Genomic DNA, 20,781 nt, shown 5'->3' with positions numbered 1-20,781 from the left:
AAGGCAGAACCTTAATCATGGGTGACTTTAATCTTCATGTGGATTGGGAAAATCAAACTGGCAGAGGCAGCCACAAGCAAGAACTCATAGAGTGTATTCGGGACAGTTTCCTAGAACAATGTGTTGTGGATCCAACCAGGGATCAGTCTTTTTTAGATCTGGTAATGCGTAATGATGCAGGTTTAATAAATGATCTCAGAGTAAAAGATACCCTAGGGAACAGTGACCACAATATGGTAGGCTTTAGCATTCAGTTTGTGAGTGAGAAACTGTGCTAAACTTAAATAATGGTAATTATAAAGGAATGAGAGCCGAGTTGGCTGGAGTGGACAGGGATAGGATTTTAGCAGAGAAAAATGGTTGATGAACAATGGCAGACATTTAAGAAAATAGTTCATCACTCACAACAAAGATATATCCCAGTGAGGAAGAAGGATTCAAGGAAGAGGATAAACCAACCAAGGAAGTTAAGGATAGTGTCAAATTAAAAGAAAAGACATATAATGTGGCAAAGATGAATGGTAAGCCAAAGGATTGAGAAAGTTTTAAAAACCAACAAAAGATGACCAAAAAAATAATAAAGAGGGAGATATTATAGGAAGTAACTACAGAGATAGTGGATGCATTGGTAGTAATATTCCAAGAATCCTTAGATTCTGGAAAAACCCCAGAAGATTGGAAAATTGCCAATGTAACACTCTGATTCAAAAAGAGGGAGACAAAAAATAGGTAACTATAGGCCAGTTAGCTTAACATCTGTCATTGGGAAAATGTTGGAGTCTATTATAAAGGATGTAATAGCAGAGCATTTAGAATTACATAATATAATCAAGCAGAGTCAGCACGACTTCATGAAGAGGAAATCACGACTGACAAATCACAGAATCACAGAGCAGAAGAGGCCCTTCGGCCCATCGAGTCTGCGCCGACACGTGAGAAACACCTGACCTACCTACCTAATCCCATTTACCAGCACTTGTCCCATAGCCTTGAATGTTATGACGTGCCAAGTGCTCATCCAGGTACTTTTTAAAGGATGTGAGGCAATCCACCTCCACCACCCTCCCAGACAGCGCATTCCAGACCGTCACCACCCTCTGGGTGAAAAGGTTTTTCCTCACATCCCCCCTAAACCTCCTACCCCTCACCTTGAACTTATGCCCCCTTGTGACTGACCCTTCAACTAAGGGGAACAGCTGCTCCCTATCCACCCTGTCCATGCCCCTCATAATCTTGTACACCTCAATCAGGTCGCTCCTCAGTCTTCTCTGCTCCAACAAAAACAACCCAAGTCTATCCAAGATAAAAGCAAAAAACTGCGGATGCTGGAAATCCAAAACAAAAACAAAAATAAAAATACCTGGAAAAACTCAGCAGGTCTGACAGCATCTGCGGAGAGGAATACAGTTAACGTTTCGAGTCCGTATGACTTTTCAACAGAACTGTTGAAGTGTCATACGGACTCAAAACGTTAACTGTATTCCTCTCCGCAGATGCTGTCAGACCTGCTGAGTTTTTCCAGGTATTTTTATTTTTGTTTTTGTCCAAGTCTATCCAACATCTCTTCATAACTTAAACGTTTCATCCCAGGCAACATCCTGGTGAATCTCCTCTGCTCCCCCTCCAGTGCAATCACATCCTTCCTATAATGTGGCAACCAGAACTGCACACAGTACTCCAGCTGTGGCCTCACCAAGGTTCTATACAACTCCACCATGATCTCTCTACTTTTGTAATCTATGCCTCGATTGATAAAGGCAAGTGTCCCATATGCCTTTTTCACCCCACTAAAATGCCCCACCGCCTTCGGAGATCTATGGACACACACGCCAAGGTCCCTTTGTTCCTCAGAACTTCCTAGTGCCATGCCATTCATTGAATACTAAAAGGGGGGCATTTTCAGGATGGCAACTTGCAACTAGTGGAGTGCCACAGGGATCAGTGCTGGAGCCTAAATTATTTACATTATATATGAATGACTTAGATGAGGGAAGTGAATGTACTATCGCCAAGTTTGCAGATGACACAAAAATAGGTGGGAAAACAAGTGGCGAGGGTAACACAAGGAGCCTACAGAGGGATATAGACAGGTTCAGTGAGTTGTCAAAAACTTGACAGATGGAATATAATATGGGAAAATGTGAGGTTATGCACTTTGGCAGGAAGAATACAGGAGCTGAATATTATTTAAATGGAGAAAGACTGCAGAAGGCTGCAGCACAGAGGGATTTGGGAGTCCTTGTGCATGAGTCCCAAAAAGCTAACATACAAGTTCAACAGGTAATAGGGAAGGCAAATGGAATGTTGGCCTTTATTTCAAAGGGAATGGAGTATAAAAATAAGGAAGTCTTGCTAAAATTATACAAGGCACTAGTTAGAACACACCTAGAATACTGTGAGCAGTTTTGGTCTCCTTACCTAAGGAAATATTGGAGGCAGTCCAGAGAAGGTTCACTAGGTTGATCCTGGGGATGGAGGGGTTTTCTTATGAGGAGAGGGTGAATAGGTTGGGCCTGTACTCATTGGAGTTTAGAAGAATGAGAGGCAACCTTATTGAAACATAAGCTTTTTAGGGTGCTTGACAGGCTATGTGCTGAGAGGGTGTTTCCCCTTGTGGGAGAGTCTAGGACCAGAGGGCATAATCTCAGAGTAAGGGTGTTCCCATTTAAAACAGAGCTGAGGAGGAATTTCTTCCATCAGAGGATAGTTAATCTGTGGAATTCTTTACCACAGAGGGCTGTAGAGGCTGGGTCGTTAAGTATATTTAGAACTGAGATAGAAAGATTTTTAGTCAGTAAGGGAATCAAGGGAAATGGCAGGAAAGTGGAATTGAGGATTATCAGATCAGCCACAATCTCGCTGAATAGCGGAGCAGACTTGAATAGCCGAATGGCCTACTTCTGCTCCTATGTCTTACGGTCTTATAGTCTTAATTATTTGAGATAACTTTAGAAGGAAATTACTTCTGAAAAATTAGAATTCAAGACGGACAAATCACTGATGTTGTGTACCCTAGTCAATTGAAAAAAACTCAGGGAGGCGATACCAGTGGCTCTGGCTACAAAATATCCTCTTGAAAAACACAAATTGTGCCGTGGCAATGGGGAGTACACAATGCAAAATGCTTGGTGAAGAAGAGATAGAAGGATAAATTAGGTAACCAGTAAGTCATGTTTCACAATCTAATGGTCTTTGAAGCAACACTTCTAATTTTTTGACATGGCAGTTCTTAGGAGTCTTGTTTCTCTTTCAGAATTATTTACAATATATGGAAATTCAAATGGACAACCATGTGTAATGCCTTTCAAGTACCGTAACAAGTGGTATGCAGACTGTACTACTGATGGTCGATCTGATGGCTTGCTTTGGTGTGCAACGACTTCAGACTATGCTGATGGCATGTGGGGACTTTGCCCAGTAACCTGTAAGTATGTTAAAATATTATCTATAGTTTATAACTGCGTTATATTAAATTCTCTGAAGAAGGCAGGAGCATTTGAAGAATGGCTTGTAGATAATTTCTGATCCACATTTTTTTGCAAACTAATTTGACACTGTCTTTGTGCCATTTTTCATCCCCACCATTTCAGGCAGGGCACAATGTATTTCCCTTTGAAAATTCCATAATATATTTTGATTTTGAAAGCAGAGCAGGAACAATGGAGAGGTGTCAGGTTGGCTAGGGTGCAGTGAAGATACATACTCCCACTGGTAGACTGACAACACAATATACAGGCAAAGACATATGTACATTTGTCAAATAAGCAGCATCTCCTCCTGCAACCTGACTTACAAGTCACCTCCCACATCTGTGAAGCTCGCAACAGTCCTAGACTTTTAAGTTATGTCATGCACTGTCATCTCTGAGGTATAACCTAAGAGAAGCATTAGTTTGGGGTCATCACACCTATATCATGCACTGGCACCAAAGTGAAGCATGTATGCAAGAGGTACTACACACATATAAAACATAGGGTGGAATCATGGTGGGCGGAGGGCAGGAGGCCAAAAGTCAGTTTTCCAATGGCGGGAAATTAACTTAGAATCATGTTCTCCCGAATTTCATGGCGGCTTAAATGCAGGTCGAGTGTCCTGCAGAGCTATGTCGGGAACCCCATTTGCATCTCATGAATGCTCCTTAAAAGGCCAACACACTGTAACCTTGTTCCCTCTCCAAATTAAGCGCCCCACCAGTAGGAATTTAGAATGTTCCGTTTCACAACTGTACATAATGGCCTGCGCTTGACGAGGTCGACTACTTCCTGGACTTTCAGGTCAGTTAGCGCTGCTTTCACCTTCCTTTCACACCATCACTGAGAGATATCAGATGACTGTAGCACAAGCTGCCCCAAGGTTGGTTACAGGGGAGGGGTGATACCGAGGCAGGACTCTGTGCTGTGGGGGGTGGTGGGGCAGAGTCAAGGAACAGAATGAAAGAGTGAATGGCTGTCCGGGTGAAGTCTAAATATGGTGCCTGGACATTGGGGCCACATACTACTCGCCATGTCACGAGATTTGACATTCTCCTCGAGGATGCATAATTAATAAACTGAGCAGCATAGGATTTCATATGTTCAGCTTCCCCGCTCTCCAGCAGAACTTCTGCTCCTGCCACCGGACTTAATCTCTGGAATGGAAAATTCTGACCCTAGTTTCTCATTAACATCCTACAGGCACTAAAATTCTTCCATGCTGCCACAAATTTTGGTCTGTGCTAGATGTTGTCTCAGATTCAGTGTCACTTGTAATTCCATTAAATGCAGCTTTCATAAACTACGATCTATGGACTGCCTTTACTTATCAATATTTAGGGATATTGGAATGGTGTGACTTTTGGGTACCAGTAAGACTCCTTGTTGTCCATATTGGATGTTGCAATCTCTCCCACACCCTGTCTTAGGCAAACAGTGACACAAGACCAATTGTAAACCAAAACACTGGATTATTTTTGAATGAAACATAAGTAAAAAAACAATTGTTTTGCGATGAGATTTACCTATGGTCTATCATTCCATGTACCATCACAATAATAAACCATGCATTTATTATTGGTTAACCTCACTTTATAAATGTGACTGGCACTAACTTTAATAAGTGAAACCTCTTTACTTATTTGTCTTTGCTTATTACTGACTTAGACTAGTCTGAGAGTAATATATCTAAAACAAAAACAAAAACAGAAAATGCTGGAAAAACTCAGCAGGTCTGACAACATCTGTGCAGAGAGAAACAGAGTTGACGTTTTGAGTTCATATGACCCTTCTTCAGAGCTACAGAGAAGTAGAAATGTGATGAAAATTATACTGTTTAAGGGGGGTGGAGCAGGTGAAGCTGGATAGAAGGCCAGCGATAGGTGGTGGCAAAGGAGAGATTGACAAAGGTGTCATGAACAAAAGGACAAAGGGAGTGTCAATGGTAGTGGTAAGGGCTAAAGAAGGGCTGATAGTGGCAAAGGTAAGAAAGCAGAATGTAATAATAGCAGAACAAGGGTAAGCGCTCTAAAAAGAACAACATGAACAAGTAACAGATGGCCCTTGGGGGGGTGAGGCGTGGGGAGGAAAAAAGAGATTGAAAATGGGATAAAAGTGTGGGATAAAAAAGGGGATAAAACAATGAATAAATGAATGAAAATAAAAATGAGTAAAAATAAAAATAAGTGGGTAAAAAAATTTTTAAAAATTAATTTTGAAGCAATGGATAAAAAAGGGGTGAGGATAGAGGAGAGAGTTCATGGTCTGAAGTTGTTGAACTCAATGTTGAGTCCAGAAGGCAGTAAGGTGCCTAATCGGAAGATGAGGTGCTGTTCCTCCAGTTTGCATTAAGCTTCACTGGAACGTTGCAACAGGCCAAGGACAGAAATGTGGGCATGAGAGCAAGATGGTGTGTTGAAATGGCAAGCAACAGGAAGGTCTGGGTCATGCTTGCGGACAGACCAAAGGTGTTCCGCAAAGCAGTCACCCAGTCTACGTTTGGTCTCCCCAATGTAAAAGAGACCGCATTGGGAGCAGCGAATGCAGTAGACCAAATTTAAGGAGGTGCTAGTGAAGCACTGCTTCAATTGAAAGGAATGTTTGGGCCCTTGGATGGTGAGGATGGAGGAGATAAAGGGGCAGGTGTTGCACATTCTGCGAGTGCATGGGAAGATGCTGTGGGAGGGAGATGAGGTGTTGGGCGTGATGGAGGAGTGGATCAGGGTGTCCTGGAGGGAAGGGTCCCTATGGAATGCTGACGGCGGGGGAGGTGGGGGGGGCGGTGAGGGGAAGATGTGCTTGGTGGTGGCATCATGCTGGAGTATGGAAGAAATGGCGGAGGATGATTTTTGAATGCAGAGGTTGATGGGGTGAAAAGTGAGGACAAGGTGGACCCTATCATGGTTCTGGGAGGGAGGAAAAGGGGTGAGGGCAGGGGTGCAGGAGATGTGCTGGACACAGTTGAGGGCCCTGTCAACCACAGTGGGTGTGAAACCTCGGTTAAGGAAGAAGAAAGACATGTCAGAAGTGCTGTTTTGGAAAATGGCATCATCGGAACAGATGGAGGCAAAGGAACTGAGAGAATGGGATGGAGTCCTTACAGGAAGCGGGGTGTGAGGAGCTGTAGTCAAGGTAGCTGTGGGAGCCGGTGGGCTTGTAATTTTGGTGCACAGTCTATCACTAGAAATGGAGCCAGAGAGGTCAAGGAAGGGGAGGGAAGTTTCGGAGATGGATCATGTGAAAATGATGGAGGGGTGGAAATTGGATGCAAAATTAATAAATTTTTCCAGGTCCAGACGAGAGCATGAAGTGGCACTGAAGCAGTCATCGATGTACCGGAGAAAGAGTTATGGGAGGGGGCCTGAGCAGGATTGGAACAAGGAATGTTCCACATACCCCATAAAGAGGCAGGCATAACTGAGGCCCGTGCAGGTACCCATAGCCACACCTTTTATTTGGAGGAAATGAGACAGGTTTAAGGAGAAAATGTTCATTGAGAGAACTAGTTCAGCCAGATGGAGGAGAATGGAGGTGGATGGGGATTGTTCAAGGAAGAAGAGGAGAGCCCTCAGACCATCATGGTGGGGGATGGAGGTGAAGAGGGATTGGACGTCCATGGTGAAGAGGAGGCGATTAGGGCCGGGGAACTGGAAATAGTTGCTGCCCTTGTACTTCTAGGTGGTGAAAGAGTGTTTAATGACAAAGACCTGAAAGTTGGCACCAAGCTCATGGTCTACAGGGCTGCAGTGCTGCTTGCTCTCCTGTATGCGTCTAACACATCAGGCAGATGTACATCAGTCATCTTAAATCCCTGGAGGAATATCACCAGTGACGCCTCCACAAAACCCTGCAAATTCAATGGTATGATAGGCACTCCAATATCAGTGTCAACTCTCAGGCCAACAACCCCAGTATCGAGGCACTGATTATGACTAATCAGCTACCTTGGGTGGGCCACATCGTCTCCATGCCTGATACAAGACTGCCAAAGCAATCTCCCTACTCTGAGCTTCGTCACAGCAAGTGGTTACCGGGAGGGCAGAGGAAATATTTCAGGGACATCCTCGAAGCATTCCCAAAATGCAGCATTCCCACCAATCTGTGGGAATCTTTTGCACGAGACCACCCAAACTGGAGAAGAAGCATCCTTCAAACACATCAAAACTAACAAGTGGTTCTAGTTTGAATGCACAATCAGTTCAACTCATCAATCAAGCTTTGCAATTGCTATCAGTTAGATATAACTTCATCTTTCTGCGATGACCAAGCACGATTAACTGTGATAGGAGTAACACTCTCTAAATAGTATTGTCGATTTAAAGTTATTCCAGACCTACTTTGCTTAATATCTAAATCAATATATTTAAAAGCCACACAAACCTGATTTGATTCCCAATTTTAAAACTAACTACAACTAATATGACTCATTAATTTCCATGCCGTCCCATAAAAAAATCAGCATAATTCATCATGAAGATACTTGAAATTTTTCCTTTATGATGCCAATAAAACATAGTGTGGTCTGCTTTTAGTTGAATACAAATTCCACCTGAACTCCCCAGCATCACAGATGCCAGGCTTCAGTCAATTCGATCACTCCACGTGATACCAAGAAACGGCTAAAAGAACTGGAAACAACAAAGACTATGGGCCCTGACAACATCATGGCAGTAGTACTAAAGGCTTATGCTCTAGAACTAGCTGCACCTCTAGCCAAGGTGTTCCAGTAAACATCTACCTTGACATCGTCCAGAACAACGCAGTCTGCTTGATTGGCACTCCTTCCACCACCAGCACATAATAACAACAGTGTGTACTATATACAAGATGCACTACAGTGCCTCACCAAGACTCCTTTGACAGCACCTTCCAAATCTGTGTTCTCTACCATCTAGAATGACAAGGGCAGCAGACGCAAGGGAGCACCTCCAACCGCAAGTTCCCCTCCAAGCCACACACCATCCTGATTTGGAACTGTATTACCGTTCCTTCACTGTCACTGGACCAAAATCCTGTAAATCCCTTCCTAACAGCACTGTGGATGTTCCTTCAACACATGGACTGCAGCGGTTCAAGAAGGCAGCTCACCACCACCTTTTCAGAAACAATCAAGGATGGGCAAAAAATGCTGTCCTTGCCAGTGACACTCACACCTCAGAAACAAATGATGAAAAAAAAACAGACCTCAGTGAAAAATACCATTCATGCAGCAACAACAACTTGTATTTATGCAATTGCCTTTAATGTAATTAAATGTCCCAAGGTGCCTCAAAGAAGCATTATAAAACAAAATATGATACTGAGCCACATAAGGAGATATTAGATCAGATTGGTTAATAAGGCAGATTTTAAGGAGTGTCTTAAAGGAGCAAAGTGAGGTCCATGTGTTGAAGAAACATCCACATGCTGCTAGGAAGGGAGTTCCAGGATTTTGGTCCAGCGACAGAGGTATAGAGAGGGATGTTAGAGCTTACTGCTGAGGCAACTGAAGGCACAACAACCAATGATGGAACAAATAAAATTGGGGATTCTCGAGGGACCAAAATTAGAGGAGCTCAGGGCTGTGGAGCTGAAGAAGATTACAGAAACAGAGATGGCCAAGGTCATGGAGGGACTTGAAAGCAAGGATGAGAATTTTAAAATCAAGGCATTGCTTGAATGGGAGCCAATGTAGGTCAGTCAGCACAGGGCTGATAGGTGAAGGACACCTTGTGTGACACATTTGTTAGTTTCCATAGTTTTCCTTCTGTATTTGCTGCTTTTTTGTGTGACTTCAAAAACACATCTCAGAATGATATCATCTTGCTGAAATGTGGATTTTATGGTGATTGATCAACATTCCAATGAATATTTGACCAAAAGAGCTAAAAAGATTTTTTAAGATTACTTTGCCAGTTATGGGAGAATCCACTTTAATATTTGTATCACATAGTCACTCTTCAAAACCCCTAGCAACTAACCTTGCTTTAGCCTTAATATAAGTGCTATCTGCAAGGATATTTTCAATACAAATCCACCTATGCGGCAAAGCTGAAAGACTCTTATCTGGTATCTCAGAATAAACTCCAATCTCACTCCAGCTATCTAGCTCCCTTTATTTTTCCTCTCTAACTAGTTTATCCTCAATTTTATTGGCAGCCATCAGAACTTCACGATTATGAAGACTTTGTTTCTAATTCTATTCCAAGACTGCTCTGTAGTTTTTATTTCATTGTCTATGGCCTTTATTTCATTGGCCAATCTATTCTAGCTACAGCTTCAACTTGAATTTTTCTATCTGCTGGGACTACGAGACTGAGATCTTCCTCTTCCACTCTTGAAGATTCTTTCTCCAGTTTGTGATTCTTTTCCTGCCACAAGAATCCTCACCGGACTGACTAACAGTACGCATGCTGCACTTTTTTGCATAACATTTTTTGTACCCCATTCTGCCAGTCCATGAACTTCACTTCTTAGCCATTATCCTGAATATTCAACCAATATTTAAACTGGCCAGTAGCTTTTCCTGCAACCACCACAATCGTTGCACCCCTCCATTCTTTAGCCCCCTCTGGAATATATGTCATCTGAGTACCCACTTTAGCCTGTGTATATGATAGCTTTTTCACATGTGTCATGATCTATCCCTTGATTTACAACATTCTGCTTCTCAGCAACCTCATCAGAAAATGTATGAGCAAGGTGCCTTGCTTCCTTCTATTAGCTGCGCAGAGTCTGAGATTTGTAATTAATCCCGATTAATCATGAGGAATGAACCTTAACAGTTTGATTGACGTATTTGATAAGTACTGTCTTAACATCATGACATGTTAATTTACAAGGCTCTTTTCATTTCCTATGACACCATCTTTTATAATGTATTAGATCTCCTGAATTAAACTCTGCCTCAGATGGTCTTGGACTATGCCTCAATACTTTTTAAATTTTCTACAATACATTAATTCTGATGAAAGCATGCCTCCCTGCATGTAGAGCATTCAAATGTGCAGAAAAGATGGAACTATTTGTAGTACCTTCCAGCACCGGAGGACTATCACACAGCACAGAAGGCAATTTGGGACTTTGTCCATAAACTAATAGTAGAGCTATACCCTTCAATGGTCTTGAATGAGCGACTTCTTTGTTTAAAAGACCTGCACCAGGGCAGTTATTAACTTACATTCTGGTTGATCAGCTAAAATTCTAGCAGTATTTCATCGATCACTGCATGATTCCCTTCATAAATTCCATTGCTGTCCATTGATGACCATGATGTTCATAGTTTCACACATGTCTCTGAACGTGCCAATAGCAAATTCTCATCCATTATCAGTCAGAAACTTTACTGGTGCCCTCAGTCCAATTCCTATTCATTTCTCCATGATATTGTCTATATTAACCCTTTTAACTTTACTAAGTTTTGTTGTAGAAAGACTAAATCTGGTTGCCAGGTATAAAAAATGTTTAATGAAAATATTTCTGTCTTAGTTCCATAACAACTAATTCATTAAAGTCATGTGTGAGTGGAAGACTTAAAATAGGATGTGATGCTGTCTTCCAATACTTTTTGCAGATATCACAATACTCACTAACTTCTTCTATTACCCTCACATGCTCTTCAGCATGGAGAGGACAAATTGTCCACGGGTGGGATTTTCCACTCCCGCCCACCATTGGGATCGCTGATTCCGCCGAAAGTCAATGGACTTTTGGCAGGTCTCGCCACAACGGGGCTGGAAAATCCTGACCTATGTGACTTTAAGACAATTTGTTTTTTCACTCTCCCTGCTTCATGTCATCTGATGCTATTAATACTTGTCAACACTGACAAGAAACATCAAATTAGGGGATTCAATAATGTCCTGACAGGATAAACTGCAGATCCACCGGCTTTCCAAAACTAATTGCCGTATTATGCTCCATACCAAGTTCCATTTGTATTTTGTACTTCCATAGAAGATTTACTCAATGCCAGCTATCTCATTAGAGACTAGATTAGTACTTATAAATTAGTCCAGTACATCGAATTACAACTCTCTTTGGTGACATCAATGTGTTGTCATCGCCAAAACTAAAGCAACTAGATACTTCTGTATTCCTTAACTTTGTACCAATTCTCAACACTTATTGAATCAAGATAACATTTTAACCAATTTGTCCCACATGCAGTTGAAGTGCAAGTACTATCTAGTATTGCACAGTTAAAAGGAATCCACATGTAACACCTTCTTCGCAGGACTAAAACTACTTGTGGTTAGCATAATTTGTTCAAATTCATCATTGTCTTCACCCTCCTTCTCAGAATTCTCTTTGTCAAGTGAGCTTTGAGGACATCGGTGCTTTGCTTTGAACTGTTTATTGCATGAGGCTTTGGGTCACATCTGACACACCTATTGACTGTTCCTTGAGAATTCCTGGGATTCATTCACCTATTATTGCTGTTAAAATTTTGTCTTCCATTGTATTAGTTGTATCTTTTAAAGGTGCTTTCATCCTCATTCTACCTAACCTTAATACTTCAATTGTATTAACATCTACACCCAGTATCTGGACCACTTCAAAATCTGGCAATAATTCCATTCTTTGTGTCACCACAGAATGTTCTATTTCTCCCATGAAGGTTGAAGAAAATGATTGTTTTCCCATGACTTGTTTTGAGACAGCAGACATCTAATCCAACATTTGAACCGAATGTCAGTTAGAACCAGTAGCAGGTCTACATGAGACTCCTTGGTAGCTTCCAATAATTTAAATGCTCATATCGATCCAGGAATGACCAAATTGAATTTTGTCAATCGTTTATACAATCTGTTAAAATCCATGATATATTCTTCAATGGAATAATCATCTGATTTCCGAAATCCATCAAATTCTGGTCATGCCTCACAATCATTTAACAGATCATCTTTCTTGTAGATTTCATCCAAAAAAATCTATTAGAAAGCTCAGACCTTCATCACTCCCTAATTTATGGACATTATTTCAGATTTTACTTCTTGGAGGAAGTGACAACACCAAGGCCATATAGTGTTTCTTATGGTAGGGATGGAACCTGCGTCCCCATGTCCATTTCATTCTTCCAAGGGTCATACGGATCAGACGCCGAGAACATTTGAGGGTAATCATAACCTGACAATTTATCTTTGCTGCATTTTCCATAATGACCACTAAGATTTTATTTTCCAACCTTCACCTTTAAGCAGCCATCCTCCGCTATCATGTTATCCTCCAGGAAGCTGGTCAGTGAAGGACTGAACTGGAGCCAATCTTTACACAGTTTTAAAAACCTTTATTTACAGAGGTGCACATTATGAACATGAACCGTCTCAGCCAATCACCACAATTTCAGTCTGTTTCTCTATTTAGGGCACAAATGAATCCCTAATTAATGCCCACCACCTACATACAATTAAATTTAAGGGGATATTTCAGAATACTTGTATATTCCTACTAGGAAAATTCTATGTGGAGGACCCACCATCCGTGGTTATCTAAAGAAGTTAAGGAAAGCATCAAACGTAAGGGAAAAGACATATAACTGAGCAAAGATGAGTGGCAGGTCAGATGATTGGTCAGAATATAACGAACGGCAGAGAATGACTAAAAGGTTCATCAGGAGAAATAAATTAGAGTATGAGAGGAAGCTAGCTAGAAATGTAAAAACGGATAGCAAGAGTAGGTATTTAAACAGGAAAAGAGTAAGTAAAGTGTGTGTTGTTCCGCTAGAGAGTGACAATGGAGATTTAATAGTAGATAATAAGGAAATGGATTAAATGAACATATAGTTTGCTTCTGTCTTCACCATAGAGGGTACAAAAAACATTCTAGTAGTAACTGTAAATCAGGGGGTGGAAGGGAGAGGGGAACTTGGTGAAATTACAATCACTAGGGAAGCAGGGCTGAGCAAACTGATTGAGCTGCGGGCTGACAAGTCTTTGGGTCCTGATGGACTTCATCCCATGGTCTTAAAAGAGGTGGCTAATGAGGTAGTAGATACACTGGTGTTAATTTTCCAAAATGCGCTAGATCTGGAAAGGTTCCATCAGACTGGAAAGTAGCAAATATAACCCCTCTGTTCAAGAAGGGAGGGAGGCAGAAAACAGGAAACTATAGGCCAGTTAGCTTGATGTTTGTCGTGGGAAGGTGTTAGAACTGATCATTAAGGAGGTTATAGCTGGGCACTTAGAAAAACTGAAGGTAATCAGGAAGAGTCAGCATGGTTTTGTGAAACGAGAATTATATTTAAACAATTTATTGGAGTTCTTTCAAACATGTCAGCACTGTGGATAAAGAGGAGGCTGTGGATGTACTGTACTTAGATTTCCAGGAGACATTTGATAAGGTGCCACAACAAAGGTTATCGCGGAAAGTAAAAGCTCATGGTGTAGGGGGTAACATATTAGCATGGATAGAAGATTTGCTGACTGGCAGAAAACAGAGAGTATGCGTAAATCGGTCTTTTTCTGATTGGCAGAATGTGACGAGTGGAATCCAGCAGGGGTCTGTGCTGAGCCCTCAACTTTTTACAATTTATGTCATTGACTTAGGTGAGAGGAGTGAAGGCATGGTAGCTAAATTTGCAGATGACACAAAGATAGGTATGAAAGTACGTTGTAATAGAACATAAGGAGGTTGCAGACAGATATAGATAGGTTGAGTGAGTGGGCAATAATCTGGCAGATGGAGTATGATGTGGGAAAATGTGAAGTTGTTCACTTTGGCAGGAAGAATAAAAAGCAGAGTATTACTTAAAGGGAGAACAGCTGCAGAATTCCAAGGTGCAGAGGGATCTAGGTGTTCGAGTGCATGAGTCACAAAAAGTTAGTATACAGGTACAGCAAGTAATTAAGAAGGCTAATGGAATGCTATCCTTTATGATGAGAGGAATTGAATACAAAAGTAAGGATGTTATGCCTCAGTTATACAGGGCATTGGTGAGACCACAGCTTGAATACTGTTTGCAGTATTGGTCTCCTTATTTAATAAAAGGTGTAAATGCATGGAGGCGGTTCAGAGGAGGTTTACTAGATTGATACCTGGAATGAGCAAGTTGCCTTATGAGGAAAGGTTGGACAGACTGGGCTCGTTTCCACTGGAGTTTGGAAGAGTGAGGAGTGACTTGATTGAATTATATAAGAACCTGAGTGGCCTTGACAAGGTGGACATGGAAAGGATGTTTCTTCTTGTGGGCGAGGCCAGAACTAGGAGGCACTGTTTTAAAATTAGGGGTTACCCTTTTAGGACAAAGATGAGGAGAAATTCTTTTCTCTCACAGGGTTATGCGACTTTGGAACTCTCTGCCTCAGAAGGCAGTAGAGGCAGGGCCACTGAATATTTTTAAGGCAGATGTTGATGGATTCTTGTTAGGCAAGGGAATCAAAATCAATTGGGGCTGGATGGGAATGTGGAATTCAAAACATAAACAGATCAGCCATAATATTATTGAATGGCGGAGCAGGCTTGAGGGGCCAAATGGCCAACTTCTGCTCATATTTTGTATGTATATAATTAACTGTAACTGTCTAGCTGTAAGTTTATAATTCTGTCCCCATGTTATTGATTTCCCCCAGCAGATAGTCATACTATCAGTTTTTTTAACCTTTTATATTCTCGAAGAGTTCACCCCTCAAACTCCACTAAGCCAAATTTGTGTGACCTGCCCTTATTATTTAGCCCTTTTGGTCGTGGTATCGACCTGGAGAATCTGCTCTGCACTTCCTCCAATGTTCATTTTTATTTTTTTTAATTCTTTGATGGGATGTGGGTGTCACTGGTAAGGCCAGCATTTTTGACCCATCCCTAATGGCTTACTAGGCCAGTTCAGAGGGCAGTTAATTGTTAACCACATTGCTATGGGTCTGGAGTCACATGTAGGCCAGACCAGGTGTGGCTGGCAGATTTCCTTCCCTATAGGGTATTAATGAACGAGATGGGCTTTTAAACAACAATCTGATAGGTTCATAGTCACCATTACTGACAGTAGCTTTATATTTCAGATTTATTAATTGAATTTAAATTCCATCAGCTGCTATATGGGGGGATTTGAACCCATGTCCCCAGAGCAGTTTCGATAGAAGCAAAATACTGCGGATGCTGGAAATCTGACCCTTCTTCAGAAGGGTCATACGGAATCAAAACATTAACTCTGTTTCTCTCTCTACAGATGCTGCTAGACCTGCTGAGTTTTTCCAGCATTTTCTGTTTTTGTTCCCCAGAGCAATCAGCCTGGGTCTCTGGGTCACTAATTCAGTGATATTGCCACTAAGCCACCATCTTCCTATATCTTTCCTAAGGTGTGTTGCCCAAAGCTGAACACAATACTCCAGATAGGTTCTGATTAAGGCTCTATATAGCTGACTTAATGTTCTTCTCATTGCATTCCAGCCCGCTTGAGCCATAGCTGGCATTTCATTTTGATTGCTTTATGAACGTGCTGACAGGCTTTTAATGATTTGTGTACTTGGAATTCCAAATCGCTTTGCTCCACTACAGTCCCTAGTTTCTCACGATTTGAGAAAACTTTGATTTATCTTTCTTGTGTGAAAACTGGATGAATTCACATTTGAACTCCATTGCCATAGCTTTACCTATTTGCTTAATCTGTCTATGTCCCTTTATAACTTCCTGCTCCCATCTGCACTACTTACTGTTCCTCCTAGTGTCTCTTGGAGTCAATGCCTTCTGAAATGAATTAGCTTAATAGCAGTATCGTATTATAAATTAAACTAAAAATCTCTTCTAGGCTAAATAAGTAATACATCTCAATATGTTATATGAGACATTTCAGGCTGCTTTTGGGGACATTATGAATATTAGATAATCAATTTGTAAAAATGCAAATTTCAGATTCTAATGTGTGTGTGTCTGTGTGGGCATTGGGGCCGCAGGGGGTGGGGACAGGGCCCAGCGTGCAAAATCGCAGGAATAGTACCATTGCCTGATTGGATCAGCGATGTTTACTTGTGTACCCACCCTATGCTGATAGGAACTCAAAATGCATCCATATTGATATGGGTGCCCATCACTGTCATGTGAGTGAGGTGGCTTCACCTGACCCTAATACTCGGGAGAAGTCAGCAGCAATCACTAGGACCAGCTCAAGTGTCCTTGTGTCGATGGAGTGGGTGCTTGCAAATACAGGGCCATCACGTCCAACTGTGTGTACCTTACTTTAAGGAGGATGTCAAGGACATGAAGTGTGTGTAGAACTTATTCATTATGATACCAGAGAAGGTATGAAGAGAAACTAGGCAAATGTTGGCTTCCTTTACCAGACCAGAGTAATTATGAAAGCTTTTAGTGAAGCAAATTGGGAAATAAGTATTGTCACTAGTCAGTGAATTACTAACTACATTTGATATCATCATCAAAAGGAGGAAGGAAAAGTCTAGGAGAAATTGTTCTTGCAGAGGTTATTGGGGCATGGCTTGAACTAATGGTGGACATTTAAAAGAATTTATAATAGTAGTGGATAACATTTGAAAAATAATAAAAGTAAAAAGGGCATGGGGAAAGAACTGAGTAACTCTTTCAGAGAAGCAGCACAGGTACAATGTGCTGAATGGCTTCTAGCTGTATGGTAAAATTCCAAAAATGTTATGATTCTATGGTAAGAATTTTTCGCTTGGTGTGTGGGCGTGCGCCTGACATGCTTGAGCATAAAATGACGTGGGGGCGAGCGTCCTGATGTCATCGTGCGCTTGTGCAATATTTCAATTGGCAGGTGCGTTCAGGAGTCGGCAGTGCGCCCGCCAACAATTAAGCGGCCTATTAAGGCCCTGAATCAATTAATTGAGTACAATTTTTCGCTGCCCGTCCAACCATTTGGTTGGCGGGCGGGTGAAAAGGCCTAGTGGCCTTTGCATTTTTGGCGAAACCTCATCCACAGGCAGGATGTGGTTTCGACCAGTGATTCAAAAATATAAAAACTTTTTGCACTCCTATTTAACACGTCCCTGCTCATGTGACAGAGTCACATGAGGGGACATGTTTTCATTATTTTTCATTTCTTTGAGTGCTGGAAATCTTTGGCTCCCTGATGCAGCTCTGTGCCTCAAGGAACTTTTACTGTGCGCACCCGCGCGCATACGTGAATTTCAGCGCTCGCGCTCCTCCCGCCCCTACCCTGGCAGCACCGAGCGCTATAGTTAATTGGCCAGCCAGCGTGAAATTGATGAGGTGGCCTGGTGGCGTTTGGCTTCCCGACTGCTCCTGGGCCCGCCCACCATGCCCGCCTGATGAGGGCAAAATTCTGCCCTGCGTGTACATTACTTAAACTTATCTAATCAAATAGTTCAGCTGTTATTTCCTGTTTTCTTGTGTCAATGATGAGAGCTTCAAGAAATAGCATTTGAAGTTAAAATGTGATGCCTTATCATTGCTTACCAGCAGACAGAGTGCTCCATGCTTCATTTGAAGCTCGTTTCACAGGCACAATAGTGTTGCTTAACATTGTCTTTAAGTGTCACTCATTACAACTAAATCTGAACATAGCTGTGCATCAGCGAGTGAGTGAATTGCTGACATAGAAAAGTTAGTGCACGTAGGCTCGTTCTTATTATAAATGAAATGGATACTAAGAAAATGTTTACAAATGATCAATAAATTTGATCACTCTTCTGGGGCCTCAGCTTATTATTTCCTATTTGGATTTATTAGTGAGATTAACGCAGTTTGTAGTTACAAGTAGCTCAGGTTTGTTTTATTGCTCATAGACAGATAATTTTAACCTAGAAATTATTCTTGGCAATAACAAGGAATGAACGCATAATATGTTCATGGACTTACATGTCAACGACATCATCAGAAAACACAATGGTGGTTTCCACATATATTCTGACAGCACCTAGCTCTAACTCACCACCACCTCTCTCAATCCCTTCACTCTCTTTCAATTATCCGACAACTTGTCCAGCATCCAACACTGGACGAGTAGAAATTTCCTGCAATTGAATGTTAGGGGGACTAACATGTGAGTAGCTGGTGAGTCTTATCTTTTATTCTTAAGTAAGGTTTATTATCACTAATAAGGTGTACTAAGTGTTGATAGGGTTTATCAGCATTAGTAAGGTTCATTTATAGTAGTATGTTTTATTAACATTGGGAAAGCTTCATTAGTATTGGTAAGGGTATTACCAATAGTAAGGTTTATTCACGGTAACAAGGTTTTCAGTTAATAAATAGAGAGATGGCAGGGCTGCTCCAACCTTGAGAGTGCACATCCAATGCAATGTGGGAACTCCAGGATGCTTCCCATGTCCTGGATAACCATTTGAGCAGGAAGTGTCGTCAGTTGCAGCAGCTTGAGCTCCGGGTTTCAGAACTTGAGCAACAACTGGCATCACTGAGGTGTATCCATGAGGCTGAGAGTTATGTGGATAGCTTGTTTATATACGTGGCCACCTCGTAGTTTAAGATTATGCAGGAAGAGAGGAAATGGGTGGCCACCAGACAGTCAAAAAGCAACAGGAAGGTAGAGCAGAAGTCTCCTGTGTGTATCCCGCTCTTCAAACTGTACTCAGTTCAGATTACTGATGAAAGTGATGGTTCATCTGGGGAGTGCAGCCAAAGCCAAGCCCATGGCACCACAGGTGGCTCAGCTGTGCAGTAGGGTACAAGGAAGCCTGGAAGATCAATGGTGATAGATGATTAGATAGTTAGGGGAATAGATAGGCTTTTTTTGTGGCCCCAAACATGAGTGCAGGATGGTGTGTTGCCTTCCTGGTGACAGGGGCAAGGATATCAGTGAGCTACTGCAGAGCGCCCTGAGAAGGGGAAGGTGAACAGCCAGCAGTCATGGTCCACATCAGTACCAATTACATAGATAGAAAGAGGAATATGGTCCGGCAGCCTGAATTTAGGGAATTAGATAGAAAATTAGCAAGCAGGACCTCAAAAGTAGAAATCTCCACATTACTCCCAGTGCCACGTACAAGTGAGTACAGAAATAGTGTTATTGCAGTGGGTTTAAACTAACTCGGCAGGGGTGTGGGAACCAAAAGATAATATCAGAGAGGATTACCAGGTTGCACAAAATACTGGGAAAGTATTTAGGGGAGGCAGTGACATAGTGGTATTGTCACTGGACTGGTATTCCAGAGACCCAGAATGATTTCACCACAGCAGGTGGTGAAATTTGAATTCAATAAAAATCTGGAATTAAAAATCTGATGATGACTACAAAACCATTGCCGATTGTCGTAAAAACCCATCTGGTTCACAAATGCCCTTTAGGGAAGGAAACCTGCTGTCCTTATCTGGTCTGGCCTGCACGTGACTCCAGACCCACAGCAATGTGGTTGACTCTTAACTGCTCTCTGAACAAGGGCAATTAGGGATGGGCAATAAATGCTGGCCTAGTCAGTGGCACCTACATCCCAGGAACGAATAAAGGAAAAAAACACTAGAATAGGAAATAGTAAGTTAATAGGTGGGGTCAGAGTAAAGGAGAAAGAAATGGACTCTAAATCAGGGTTACTGGACATGTATGTGAATGCACAGAATGTGGCAAATATGATTGGTAAGTTACAGGCACAGATTGCAATGTGGAAATATGATGTTCTGGCTATAATAGAGACTTGGTTCAAAGAAGGTTGGGACTGGCTGTTAAATATTCCTGGATACAAGATGTTTAGGAAAGGTAGGAAATGAAGGAGAAGAGTGCTGATTAAGGGAGGCATTACAGTGTTGGAGAAAAAGGATATCCCAGAGGGGTCACGGACAGAATCTAATCGACTAGAGCTAAGGAACAAAAAAGGTGCAATTAGTTTGTTTCGTGTAGTCTATAGGCCATCAATCTAGTGGGAAGGATGTAGCGGAACAAATTTGCAAGAAAATTACAGAGAATTGCAAAAATTATAAAGTGCTTATACTGGAGGAGTTACTTATCCAAATATAGACTGGGATAGTAGTAGTGTAAAGGGCATAGAGGCTAGAGTTCCAAGAGTAGTTCAGGAAAATTTTCCTCAACAGTATGTTTCCAGTCCAACGAGGAAGGAGATACTGCTAGACCTGATTTTTGGAAATGAGGTGGGCCAATTGGATCAAGTGTCAGTAGGAGAACATTTATGGGATAGTGATCATTGTGTCATAAAGTTTAGGCTAACTGTGGAAAAGGACAAAGAACAATCCAGAGTGAGAAAAGCTAACTGGGGAGAGCCAACTTCAATGGGGTAAGAATGGATCTGGGCCAAATAAATTGGACTCAAAGCTTGGTAGCAAAACAGGTAGCTGATCAATGGGCTATCTTCAAAGAAGATAGTTCAGGCACAGTGAAGATACATTCCCTCGAAAGGGAAAGGTAGGGCAAACAAATCCAGAGCTCCTTGGATGA

General features: G+C 41.7%; 1 protein-coding gene across 1 annotated transcript in view; it reads left to right on the top strand.

Moving 5' to 3' along the window:
- mrc1a (mannose receptor, C type 1a) overlaps positions 1-20,781 on the top strand; it is a 206,245-nt gene that overhangs the window by 17,702 nt on the left and 167,762 nt on the right. The window contains exon 3 of the mRNA XM_078538411.1: positions 3,254-3,424. Within this exon, the coding sequence (XP_078394537.1) occupies positions 3,254-3,424 (171 nt within the window). The remainder of the gene's footprint in view (positions 1-3,253; positions 3,425-20,781) is intronic.

This window comes from Cetorhinus maximus, chromosome 3, assembly GCF_964194155.1.
Source record: "Cetorhinus maximus chromosome 3, sCetMax3.hap1.1, whole genome shotgun sequence".
Lineage (NCBI taxonomy): Eukaryota > Metazoa > Chordata > Chondrichthyes > Lamniformes > Cetorhinidae > Cetorhinus > Cetorhinus maximus.
The sequence above is the reverse complement of the archived record's forward strand: the minus strand, read 5'-3'. Positions and strand labels throughout refer to the sequence as shown.